We start from the raw sequence: 14,067 nt of genomic DNA on the forward strand, positions 1-14,067 counted from the left end.
AATCCCCGCCCGCCCTAGGACGTGCTCCGGGAAACATACGTCCACTCACGCTTCTATTCTTCATAAAAACTAGCAGACAAAGCACATATTCGTCACGCCTATTTTGACGTGACGATACGATTTTCGTAGCTAGGTATGTCCGGCAGTACTTCTCTACAGGTCGCATTTCTTGACAGATTTTCGTGAAATTTTGTAAGCAGGTTCGATATTGTTGAATCAGTTTTTGGATTTTTTTCAAAATGTCTGGGCCATGGTGGTTCAAGAGGTCTTCAACTCACAGAGCCACTTCTTCATATATACTTAGACCAATTGAATAGAAAAAATGAATGGTATTACTTATTAGAAAACCCAATTGAATTTGTTTTTTTTTTTTAATCGAACGAAACAAAAAGCGCCAAACTTCGTAGTCGGTAGCGGTTAAAAAGTTAAACCTAATGAGATTATCCGTTAATTAGCAAGCAAAACCAACTCACATTTAGCGTGTTTTTCTTAACGATTTTCCTACAAGTTCTGTATAAGTTCGATGCTCGAACTAGAACAAGTCAAATATCCATTAATTACCAAGTTTCCTCGGATAGTGTTTCACTGTAAAAGGCTTTTTGTTCTTAATGGGAAATGTGATGCGGTTGAGCCCAACCTTTTGACATTGGTACTTGAATAAAGCTAGTAAATTCATGGCTTCCACCAGTTCCACCTCAAAGTAACAAAGTGGGTCGGGGGATGTCAATTTACTCTTAGCGAAATTTCCTTTGATTTTGTAAACAGTTTTATTTCGAGATAGGTACTACCGTACGATCTAGGTTTCTCGGGTGCCTGTTACACAATTAAAGGGAACTGATTCGTATCCGTTTTGTAGTTTTATAAGTAGGATGATTGGGTAGTCATTCTAGTGTCTAAATTGGTCAATCAATGTAAGTATTTGGAATATAAATACATTTACTGATATTTGCGCGAGCGCAGCAGTTTTAACACGTGCCGTACAAGTCATACAACCTACATTCAACATGCGATGCTCACTGCTGACTTAAGGCCGAACCATACATAGGTAGGTACATTAACTCTCAATCGTCCACCCTGGTGGGTTCTGCCTATGCGTGTGTCCCAACACAGGTAAGGGCAGCATCCGCCCGGTGTACTCCATACATCTCATTAAAGTATCAAAAGGGCAGGCGGGTCTGCGCACGCCGCATCCCAAATATCCGAAACGTCATTGTTTCGTGATAGGTAAAACATGTCATATGAAGTTAAATTATAATTAATAATATTATTATATTAATAATATTACACAATATCTGTATGCGACGGGTCGTTAACCTGCCAATTTGCCAAATCAACACTCGGGGATTCCCCGACAAGTGCAACTAAAGCTAGACTGTATGTAGGCCGTGCAAGTATCATTTATTAGAGTTATTAAATTTTTTAAGTGTCGTTTATTTTATTATTTTATTCAAATAATGTCTGCCTGTCTGTCTACCTACTCTGCAATTTAATTCCTGACATGCAATACAATATAGTTAATAGGGCGACTGCTACTACTGTTCTATATACATAGTAATTGGCCACTCCTAATAAATCACAAGGAAACAAGCTGAATGTAGTTGCCAATAACTTTACTATAGCAGTCACCCTAGTAGGTACATATATTGAAGAGAGAAGAGAAGAGATTTATTACTGCTACCCACATTCAGGAATTCGTATAGGTACCTTTTTTTCTCTTATTTATAAACATAGTAAAGAATGTTTCAAAACAAACATAAAATGTAAAATGAACTTTTCTCTAAAGGAAACCATTGTATTTAATACATTTTGCTCCCACTTTTCACCACTTGGTACCTGATTTAAATAGCCCGTAATTTTTCATTAAATAGCAAAGTCTTGGTCAGTCCTTTAGTCTTCGAGTATTAAAATGACTGCAAAAAATCTATCAAAAATTAATTAAAAGCGGACCCTCCAAAAAATACGTTTTCTCTCTGATTACAGCCATTACAAATAAAACAAAACGTTTTTTTAACCGCAACACAAAGCTCATCTTAATTATGCGCGACCCCACTGAAACAGTCACCGAGCTTACGTCGCCTTACCGCGAAAAATACCGCCTACTTAACCCACTTCACCTTTACAAACAAATCTCAACCTTATACCATTCACTTTAAGCACATTTTGCTAAATCTGAAAAGTTTACTGTTGTAAAACTCCGCATAAACCGATTTAGACTGTGTTTGCACTCTTCGAAAGTAGCTTTCAGCTTGTAGAGTTTGAGAAAAATTGTAAAACATTTCGTACAAAAAAAGAGGTCAACAACACCGAAAGTTTTCAGAGAGTAATAAATTAACACGTTGGAATATACTTAACTAAGGCTTATAAAAATAAGGATGAAGTATTTTGCACCAAGATTGCTTGCTTACAACATGAACGCACATTTTCTTATTCGAACACGAAAACCGTGGATTCATAACCTGAAGATTGCTCACTTTTCAACCAGCAGTAAAACTGAGAAAGAAGCCCTTTTTTGAGTTTTCAATTTCAAGGTAGAGCAAGAGCAGTCATCAGAGGTACCTACATAACTTGGATACTCTACTACTTATAGACATAGATTGTAGGATGTGGTGTAGTGTAGGAAGAATGGAATTGATTTGGCAAATGCAGTGTTAGCTCGAGGACAACAGACAACTAGGTTATTACTAGGCGTTTTTGGCGTCGTCTGATATGAACTACAGAAGTTGATCTTATACCATTATTTTATGTAAAACAAACAGGATTCTTCAGTTTTAAAATGTAACAACAATTAGTGAGCTATGCATTTCGATAACTTTGGATAAGATAAGTATAAACACGTATTAAATTATAGTTAAAATTAATTGACGAATGAATTAAGTTTTTGCCGAAAACCGGTGCGCCACATAACTTCACACTTTACAGTTCAAGTTTCTAAACCACAGAAGATATTAATTAGCAGGACGATTCTAAATCGTTCATTTGCACTGATTTTGATACGATCGTTTTGGCTTGACAAGTTGACAATCTCAGAAATGTCATGATATTTAGGCAATAGATTGGCAAATTCAACTGTGGAATCAAATTACTGTCATATTTATCTTATAATTTTAGTACCTATAGCTTTTTTATTACTTACTTAATTTTACAGCGCATTGGCGCTCCTTAGCTGTAATGCTGTAAAATTTTATTTCAATAAATATCAAATATCAACTGTCATTATAGACCCAATTTTTTTGATGATGAACTCCTCATTATGAGTGGAATAAATACTAAATAAAAACTTATCCCTTTACCTATACGTTTTTGTAACAATTGTAACTCAGCCTCACTCAGAGGACCTTTTAGGATAAAGGGTGAAATTTCGCTTATATTATAAAATAAATATACAACAAAATTAAAATCACCCCTTTAGCACCTGTACTTAAAAACACAGCTAGGTACCACGTAAACTAACTTCTTGGAATCTGATTCATAACTGTAGAATTTTTCTCAATCATTCCTAGAACGTTGGCATTTTAACTGGTTTCATTCTGTGTTTTCCTTATATTATACAGTTTGAAATTTTATAATATGGCTTTTTGTGGATCTTTTGTCGTTGAAATAGTTTTTTAAAATAGTAAGTGGGTCAAAAACTTTCGGAGAAACCAGCGTCTTCATATTCCGTTTATAAAATAAACTACCTACTACTGATCTACTGGAAAGACTTATAAGCTTATAACTCGTCATACTAAAAAGTTTTTGACCTAAATACTTAATATTCTAATAAGATTGTCCGCAAGAAGCAATTTTTTCAAGTGATTTAAGTATGTTTTTATAAAAAAATTATAAATGCGTATTGTATTGGTACAACTCACGATATCTCACCCTATCACTGGATGCTCAGAAAAAAAATAAAAAGGAATCGCTGAGGACAGGATTCGAACCTGCGCGGGTATAACCCATTGGATTTCAAGTCCAACTCCTTAACCACTCGGACACCTCAGCTGTGGCGGTGCCGTCGAAATAGCAAGTCACTTCCTACCGCCCATGACGTCACTATAACAGCTAGGCTATTGACAAATCTATCGAATATCGGGTCAAGTGTATTACTATTATAACTTGATCTTATGACCCGTAGCGTTTATACGTAATCGAAGGTCTGAGTTTATAGTGGTCATTAGATTACACACGTACTATTTGGCTAATGTTGTTCATGAATAGCGCTGCTGTATGATAATCGACGTCATAAGCTGATAACATACTCGTAGAGCTGAATAAATAAATGGTATTTGTATTAAAATTAATTGGATTCAGTACGAATGTTGTCGTCATTTATTTGCTGTTTTACGTTGTAACTATGAGTTTTATTTATTAAGGTTTTGGTTTCTTGGTTGAGAGATTTCAAATTAGAATTGTAGTCCGCTATTTACAAAAATAAAAGAACTAGAACAGGCTATAACCCTCTTTTGCGCATATCAATTGGACACAACTCGGAGACTGCAATGACATACTACTTAGGTACCTAATCGAATCTTGGTCATATGTTTGGTTTTTTTGTTGTTTATGATATAGTAGGTAAACAAGCAGACGAATGAACTGATGGTAAACAATCACCGTCTCCCATGAACACACCTGCAACACTAGAGGGGTTGCAAGTGCGTTACCCTGCCTTTAATATAGGAGTGCCTAATACGCTCTTTTCTTGAAGGTGTTCGAGAGTTTAGTTTAGATTTAGATGTAATGAAACTGAACATTGAGGACTTTGATAATGACAAATTTCAAGTCAATTTTATTCCAAAACCGCCGGTCTGACATTGCATATTCGGTCACTGCTGAGTATTAACTCGGGTATGAGTTGTCGGAGAGAAGCTTGTGTGAATATACCACTTAATTAATTAATCAATTCATAATGTGTCTGTATCTACACCTCTCACCCCCGGTTCTACGCTAATCCTATTATTTGCATGAAAACTTAGCTTGGTCCTACTCTAGACAATTTCGTAAAGTCCTCTTACATAAATATAATTACGTTCATTATTTTATTATACTAGTTTTACTACAGACACACGTAGGGCACTTTACACACAATCTATTGTAAATTATGCTTATTAATAACCTCTCGGTACATTCGACGTAGGTATACGCAGCTGCGACAACAGACCTAGTAACGTAGTTTAGCAGGTAAACAGACAAACACACTTTGGTCCGGTCCGGTCCGCTTTGGTCCGGAAAGACCGCAGGCGACAGTTCATTCCATCACTGTTTAGCCTATTGTCAACTAGCAGTAGGTACTGATACAATCCGCTATTTGACGCTAGATGTCGCCTACGAAATAACTCGCGTTTTGGTAAGAAAACTGATGTATGGAGTTACCACTCTTTCTTTACTTATATTTCTCTGTGGTTAGCGGGGCGTGGCAGGACGATTCTGGAGAAACGCATAGTTGAGGACCGCTAATCATCTACCTAAGTGGTGAAGATGCCGTACTCTATCTGTTTCATGTCAGCATTTCAAACACCACATACATACCTCGCATAGCTATCATCAAGAGTGCTTTCATGTCCTTTTCAACAGCCATCCCCAATTCCTATTTCATCTCGAATTCCGTATGCAAGCGATATGCACAAATATCCCAAACAAGACAATAGTGAACAAGTGAACGAGCTCGGCACGGGCGGCGCTAGCATTTGCCATTCAGCTCCGAAACGTGTGAAACGAACGCGGTGGAGCGTGAAGAGCATTGCACCCCTACCAATGTATTTTTTTAATAACTTTATATTATGTAGCATGGCACACGGAGGATAATAATATGAGAAATATAACATATTAATGTTACAAACGCAATGGGTCCTAAGTGGCACCCGAATATTATGAATAGCAAACGATGTTTAAATGCAAACTTGTAAAATGGTCGCTTTTTTCTACTTACTTTCGTTAAGAATATTGAATACTTAAATACAGTGTACAGGGACCTACTTTTTCGATGAAATTGAATGTAAAAAAGTGTATTTTAAAGTTTTTGGATTTGCGTGCGTATTAGTTTTGCCAGCGTGTGTATTAATTTAATGTTAGTTTGACTCACAAGAGTGTAAATTGGAAATAAACGAGTTGATTGTGAGAAAAACTAAGTCTATAGTAGCGAGTAGGCTCGCGACTCTCGTGTGTGCATAATGTTCAGCTCAGCCTTTGTGAGCAAATGCAACGCTCGAGCGCCTGATCCCGCGCCCTCGCTTTACCTTTTGTCGCTTTGCTCAGGCGTTTTTAACAAGCGCATGAAAATAATTAAAACTAAAATGGAGTTTTTGTGCGGAATTAATGTGAAAGTAATACGAGTAATGCGAATTGAGAATGATTATTGTACATGTTTATTACTTAAAATCAATTTAGCTTGTTTTTACGAAAAAAATGTTGTTAGGAACATAGGGGCATACGTACGAGACAAATAGGCCAGAAATAGTTATTTGTTTTACAAGGGGGCAAAGTTGTTGTTTTACCGGCCCGTGCTAATATTGATACCCGAGCAAGCGAAAGATTCCAAAATTGAACCACGAGCGTAGCGAGTGGTTCGAAAAATGGAATCTTGAGCGTTGCGAGGGTTTCAAAGCACGAGGGTTAAACAAAATTTACCCCCGAGTGAAACAAAATTTTTCACCACACCAACCCGAGGCAAATATTAAATGTAAAATATTAAACAAAATCAAACCAAATCAAATCCAAATGAATGTTATTAAATATTTGATATCCAAAATCATCATTTAAAAGTCAATTCTACCAGCAAACATAAGAAAACAACTCAAAATTTGCATTTGATTACTTTGCCTCACATGTGAATAAAATGCAACTTTGCTATCAGTTTTTGAAGTGCAAAGTAAGCCTTTCCGAGCTGGTGTAGTGAAAAAATACTTAAAGTGCTTTTATTATATTTTTTATTGAAATGTCAATCACTATTTGAATTCTCCCCTCATCTACTCGAAGGTTAGCTGGAAGAGATCCCTTACAGAGATAAGTTCGCCTTTGTACCTTTATTTCTGTAAATATTATGTAAACCTCTGCTGTGTACAATAAAGTGATTACTACTACTACTACTACTACTACTACTACTACTACTATCATCACTATCACTATACACCTTATAAAACAAAGTCCTCCGCCGCGTCTGTCTGTTTGTATGTTCGCGATAAACTCAAAAACTACTGAACGGATTTTCATGCGGTTTTCTTCTATCAATAGAGTGATTCTTGAGGAAGGTTTAGGTGTATAATTTGTTAACCCGTGCGAAGCCGGGGCGGGTCGCTAGTATAATATAATATAACTTTGTTATGAGGTTAATAAATCATACATATATGAAACCAAATATAAGAAACTACTGTGACCCGTCAATAACGCGCGAAAGTCGAAAACATTTTTGACAAACAACAGTGTAAAATTTGTTTTTACCCATAAAGATCTGTAATGTAGGTAATCGTGTAATTTGTAATTCGTATTTAAAAAATAACGACTATTCTCGCGCGAATAACTGCTCTACCGCTCGTTCTAGCCCCACAATGTAGGTACGAGTATCCTTATATTCCAGTGACTCAAACACTCGAACTTGGCTCAAGAGAGTCAAGAGGCAAGTAGCGAGGGGCAGGTTTAATTTCGGCAGCTCCCAGTAATATGACCGAGGAGTAAACAAGGGGACTTTATTTGAAGACACGGGGATTGCACAGTTTTATTGACTTTGCTGTAGGTATGATCTGCGGTGTGATTAACGAGATATGAGGCCAACCCCCCACCCCTACCGACCCCCTACAGATTTTAAAGGAACTAAAATTAAAACCATCATTTCACATAATAAATATCAAAATATATTATAAAAACAAAATCATAAAACTTAATTAGTAGGTATACGTACAACAAGATAATTACTATTTTAGAAGGTATTTTTTTAGGGTTCCGTACTCAAAGGGTAAAACGGGGCCCTATTACTAAGACTCCGCTGTCCGTCCGTCCGTCCGTCTGTCACCAGGCTGTATCTCACGAACCGTGATAGCTAGACAGTTGAAATTTTCACAGATGATGTATTTCTGTTGCCGCTATAACAACAAATCCTAAAAAGTACGGAACCCTCGGTGGGCGAGTCCGACTCGCACTTGTCCAGTTTTTACTTTTATATGAAGTAGAGAAGAATCGAGCGGCAACAGGAAAAATACTACTCCGCTAACCTTATCAAGTTTAGACAAATCATTCAATGTATTTTCGTTAGTTCGATTTGGGCGACGACGTAACAGCGTGGCTCCGTCGTGTGACCCGGCGTAGAATTCGGCCCCATTGCCCCGGAACCGCCGAAACGCGACAACCTTCGGCCTGAAGTCATAATTAGTCAATACGAGTATGACCTCAGTCGTAAGTTTGGTTTGCGGATAGTATAGTGGCGTATGTTTAGTCGCGGCCCATGTTGTGAGTGACGGTAGGCGCGTCAATGCGCAGAACGCTGGAAGCGACGGTGAAGTAGCCCTCATACTCGACAGTGTCGGGCGTGGTGTCGTAGTGGTAGTGACCGCCGTCGCCGTGCGGGCCCCAGCCGTGGAAGTGCTGCACGCGCAGGTCCAGGTCCTGTACACGGACAAACATTTGTAAAGTTACAAATTATGCAGTGACGATAAAGATTGTGGCAATCTTAAAGAACTAGATATATATATATATATTTATATATATTTGTTGTAGGTAAGCTGCTAACATTATAAGTAACTAAGAAATTTTCGTTTTTATTATTATTATTCTTTTCTTTTTCTTTTATTTACGCTGTTGGTACAGTACGGATGTCTACCGTCTCCAATTCTCCCTCAATTGCTCAAAGGTTAACTGGAAGAGATCCCTTGAAGGGATAAGTTCGCCTTTGTACTAATGACGAATGTTATTTTTCCTGTTTTGATTTTTGTACAATAAAGTGTTTTACTACTACTACTACTAGATATTCCAAGCAAATTAGCTGCTAGACAACAGTTAGGTAAAATTGTAATAACAAGATGGCTCCATCTTTTTAGGAGTCACCGTCTGCCGGAAATAAAATTGGATAAAGTCATGTGGGCTAGGAGATCCATAGTTTATTTTACTAAGGGACAAGAGAAACAGTATGAGGATTCCCTACAAGTGTTTCTCTTGCCCCGATCTTTCTCTTACCCCATCTAACCTTACCTACCGTTTTATTAGGCAGGCGTCCGGTTTTTGTATTCCATAGCCCAGTATTTAGTCCATCGCTTTAACGCAATTTAGCCTGGTTTATATTAGATTTCTTCCACACCTGCGTGCGTCCCATGACACGAGTAAAGGCAGCCGCCGCATATTAATGTACTCGTATGGCCGAAAACTGATGGCCAGGGAAAAACGGTATATTTGAAAGTAATCTGCGTAGACCGGCTTGAATGTATTTATGTAGCTATGTATGTCTGTGTGTAGGTACTGTGTACGTACCAAGTCCCCAGTAACCATGGTCCCTACGTGAGTGATGGGGGCCCGCATCTCGAAGTAGTGCAGCCAGTTGTCCACGTCGGAGTCGGAACATAGGGGACTCTTGGAGAAATCTGGCATTACGTGGTGCTTCACCTTGCCCGCGCGGAGAAGGAACATGCCGCCGAGGCCTGATGAAAGGAATGACGTGTCAAAACAATGGTTTCTAAATAAATCTTAAGTTTTTCATGATAGATAGATTTTTAAAAAGTGATATTAGAAATGAATTCGTCACTAGATATGTAGATACATAATATAAGGGCTTACCAATACAGGCGAGACTATATAATAAATGAAAGTTGCACGTCAGCTCTTGAACGAAGGTTAATGGGCTTGTGTATTCAAAAAATAACCAAGCTACCTATGTTCCATTTATAACCCAGCTATACCAGTTTACAGTCCTTAAAAAGAACCTTTGTCCTATTTGTTATGTCATGGAAAATGTGACTTACCAACGACTTTGTCCCCGTAGTGCTGCTTAAGAGCCTCACGGATTGAGGTGATAAAGTTGGCCTGTCCAATACGTTTCTTTGCCACCACTTTTATGACCTGCAACGTCAAGATAGATAAAGTCAGTCAAGACCATTAGGTAAATGCCGCATGTGTACAAAAGAAATTGAAAGTGTTTCATAAATTAAAAACAGATGAGCTTGAGAAAAAATGGGCGAGAATTGCATTGCCTAAGAGCCTCGACATGATTATTCCGGCCCTGGCTGCCTCTCACGGCAAATAGATCAATATCGTAGTAATCTCATCGTTGAGGAGTATATATAGGTAGCCACTGCTGGCCTTAGCAACGGCTGCGGCTACATACGTTGCCAAAGCAAGTCTTACACAACTCTTTAGTCACGTACCTTGCCGGGGCTTCCATCTGACAGGAGGTAGTTGCCCAGGAGTGCAGTCCTGGTTTCATTGTTGGGGAGCCTCCTCTGCTGGTAGCCGCTGCTGCCCTTGGCTGCCCCCACAGGATGGACGGAAACTATCCTCGTGCCTTGATCTACGGAGCCATTGCGGATGGACAGATTGATTATACCCTGCAACATCACGTTATTTGTATTAAGATATATGTATTGTTTATATTTTCATTTGTTTCTACTGGCACACTATACGATCATTGCTGGCTTCTAAAACTTTTACCATAACGGACAGAAAATCATCGTTTAGACACATACAATTACTCTGATTTTTATATTTTTCCTGAACGTTTTGGCAGAGTGCTAACTCCCCCGAATGATACTATCAACGTCGGTTACCAGCCTAAGATAATAACCGCACTGACTTTATACAATATAGGTATATGTTGACGCAAGGTAATAAAAAAGAAGGCTTATGTTTCATATAACAGTTCATTGCATACCCCAACTGGCATGCGCGCCTCGTTGTTTACGACTGTTGGTTTATTTGTCTCTCTGTGCATATGCAGGTTTCTCCTCAACATTAGAACACTAACCGGCCAGGAAGGCCGGGTGCCGGCACTGCTGTTTGGTCAGTTCAGGTAGGTCGTAGACCTTGTCTCTAATTTGTAGGCCCCTGCTCTACTGTCACTAGAGTCCTCACCTCACAATTAACCCCGATGTAGGGCCACGGTCCCGCGCCAGCACCGGCCAGGAAGGCTGGGTCCCGGCGCTGCTGTTTGGCCAGGTCAGCTAGGTCGTAGACCTTGTCACGCTGCACTAAAGGCACGAGGTACGGGGGCCCGCCGAGCTCTATCAGCTTCTCGTTGCCACATAGACCTGGAACATTGCCCATCTGTCTCTTAGCAAGTTTTGCAACTTTCCTGACTGGTATGTACGGGAGCAAAGAACCTAGGCTGAGGCGAGATTCGAACTCAAACCAACCATCTGAGTGGTGGAGATGGAAATGTACCCACTCGTACTGTAGAAGAGGTTTAATAAAGTCACCTAATGGGAACAATCAAAGAATCTTTGGTCGGAAATATCAACTTAAAACATATTGGCTATCGGAAGAGGGTCGACCTTCAATTAGATAGAAATCGTCGCTCTTCTCAGAGTATATCACGTACATCTTAACGAGAGAGTATATCATATTTATTATACTTATATATTACGCAACGATAATTATATAATCAGAAAATAATATTTACATACCTACTCGGCTCTACCATTAACGCCAGTTATCAGAAATCTCAGAATGGTATTATTTAGTAAACAATGAGCAGATACGATAAAAATAATTCCATGGGTTAGTTATCAACTCTCTTACACTTTATTTTAAATAACTATTTACATTACAACAATTATCTACTTGTGTCAAGCAAACATTTAGGTCGTCAGTCTAACGTTATTCGACATAATTAGTATGGACGTTTCGTTTACAACTCCAGTATCGTACGATTCCGAGCATTTAAGAGCCTATTTTATCATTTCTTGAAGATAGGGAGCTGTCATGGACCACCAGGGGAAGGTTGTTCGTGAAGATGGTAGAAGGCCAGCCGGCTGTCGACATTACGGACTCCAAACAGTTGAAAAACAGTCAAGCATGACTGTCAATACTTTAACTTTTAGTTTTACTAATACGTGGAATATGCTATAGTTCGTTTTTTTTAGCATTAGAAAGAACTTGCGAGAAGGTAAGCGATCTTGTCATGTCTTTTAATTGAAAAACGCTTTTTAAAATTCAGATACTATTACTTATGAAAGCAGAAGAATATAAATGATCTTATTAGATTCATAATTGTTACATATTTGCCGTAACTTATTTTTAAAATGTGTTTTTCAATTAAAAGACACATCAAGATTGTTTACCTAATTTCTAATGCTTAAAAAAACGAACTTTAGTGAGCTAGTGCATTTTTGTGTTCATTAAGTAACATGCATGTACGGTCATACTTTTACTTATGTCAGTGAGCTTTGGTACCTGGCGAGGTGAGACCGTAAGGCTCCTGTCTGAGGTCGGGGCTGACCTCCGCCGACACGGCCACCGACTCGAAGTTGGACTTGAGAGCGCGGGACAGTACTGAAAAAAAAACAGGAGGTACAGTCAGCATTAAATAGATAATGACGGCCAAAGGACTGTCTCATTTCAAACATGACAGAGATGATCATACTCTCTTTGTCTTACGCTAGTAGGATCTAGCAACCATAATAACCTACACTGCTTTTAACCTCCAGACATGTAAGTAAATTGGAAACTTCACTAAGGGCAATGTCTATATATTTATAGCATGGGATAGAAAATTCTACCGTAGTGTAGATACACTACGGTAGAATTTTTAATCTATCTTGACCCCCGCTCGGTTTTCCTGATGCAAAGGTTGTCCATCGCAATCCAATGCGGCAACGAAGCGAGCGTGATGGGCACCTTTGCGTCGGGGGCAGCCCGGGACGGGCTTCAGTTGGCAACTTATTTTATACTTATTTAGTTCATATTTATATTTAAGTTTAGTTTTTAATAAGGATGTACCGACTAGTCGGGAAAGCCGACTATCCGGCCTCATTTGTAGTCGGCGATTAGTCGGCGACTAGTCGGCAAAAATGGCCGATTGTTCGGCACTTTATAAGTGATATACAATCAGGGCAAAAAGAAATACACAGCAAATATTTACCATAAACTTACCTATTTTACCCAAATTCCTATTTAGGGCGCTTACGAAAACTTTTGTTCGAATTATTGACCGTGTGGTCGCTTTCTTGTCCGGTTGTCGTATGAATAGCCTTAGGATTTATTTATTTATTTTATTTTATTTTTTAGCGTTACTATAATAAGATGAACAGAACAGTGCGACGCAGGGAAAAAAACGATTGTGATAAGTGATCTGAACCGAACTTAAACGAAACTAATGATCTGGCCGACTAGTTGACTAGTCGGCCGACTAATCGGCCATTCGAGCGCCGATTAGTCGGCTAGTCGGCTAGTCGGCCAAATCAATAGTCGGTACATCACTAGTTTTTAATTAGTTTAAATGTGTTATTTTAATAATGAAATAAACATTTTTATTTATTTATCGCCTGATATCTAAATATTAGGACAATTAGGTACATTGTCTACCTACTTATTTTATTTTTTATATGAACTTACCGTCGACAATCTCCTCCAAAGGCGGCTTATGAAGAGCCTTCTCCAGGATCGGAACCTTTGAGTAGTCTACGGACGTCATGCTGAAATACCACAACCATTTTCAACGTCTTTAGGCAAAACATAAATCAATAAGGAAAACCAAAAGGTACCTACTCCAATTTTAATATAATAGCCGTAATATTATTCAATATTGGTAATATCATTATATTCATTACAGACTCACCTTGTGTCACGGCCGTTCAAGGCCGCTCCATTGACAAGAGCGAAAAACGTAACCACTAATCTTACTTGCATTTTAAACTAGGTAATTTGACACAGTTGTAGGTTAAGTTCACTGACCCTTTAAAAAAATATACTTGATATATAAATACATACGTTACAAGCCGGTGTTGACGGGTGACTGTAGATTTGGTGACCTCTGGCTTGATTTATCAGTTATATTTATTATTGCTTCACGCGACTGCGCGTGGCGACGGCCGGGAGGTTTGTGACAGAGCGCGGGCGCAGATCTCTGTTATCTGTTACTGCAACACTCTTAATAAAATTAATTGTTGATAGACCTTA

The 14,067-nt window shown here is 38.6% G+C and overlaps 1 protein-coding gene and 1 non-coding gene across 2 annotated transcripts; both read right to left on the reverse strand.

The window, feature by feature from the left end:
• Nucleotides 1–3,899: 3,899 nt before the first annotated feature.
• On the reverse strand, nucleotides 3,900–3,981 carry Trnas-uga (transfer RNA serine (anticodon UGA)). Its single transcript has one exon. It is a non-coding gene; the product is annotated as a tRNA-Ser (tRNA).
• Nucleotides 3,982–7,800: 3,819 nt separating this feature from the next.
• On the reverse strand, nucleotides 7,801–13,995 carry LOC134792600 (ester hydrolase C11orf54 homolog). The gene is made up of 8 exons (XM_063763831.1): nucleotides 13,879–13,995; nucleotides 13,504–13,583; nucleotides 12,343–12,441; nucleotides 11,023–11,198; nucleotides 10,320–10,499; nucleotides 9,918–10,014; nucleotides 9,430–9,596; nucleotides 7,801–8,571 (listed from the first exon to the last, which is right to left on the reverse strand). The coding sequence occupies exons 2-8, from the start codon at nucleotides 13,580–13,582 to the stop codon at nucleotides 8,398–8,400; spliced, it is 972 nt and encodes a 323-aa protein (XP_063619901.1). The 5' UTR covers nucleotide 13,583; nucleotides 13,879–13,995; the 3' UTR covers nucleotides 7,801–8,397.
• Between the last annotated feature and the right edge of the window lie 72 nt (nucleotides 13,996–14,067).

Source organism: Cydia splendana, chromosome 8 (genome assembly GCF_910591565.1).
Source record: "Cydia splendana chromosome 8, ilCydSple1.2, whole genome shotgun sequence".
Lineage (NCBI taxonomy): Eukaryota > Metazoa > Arthropoda > Insecta > Lepidoptera > Tortricidae > Cydia > Cydia splendana.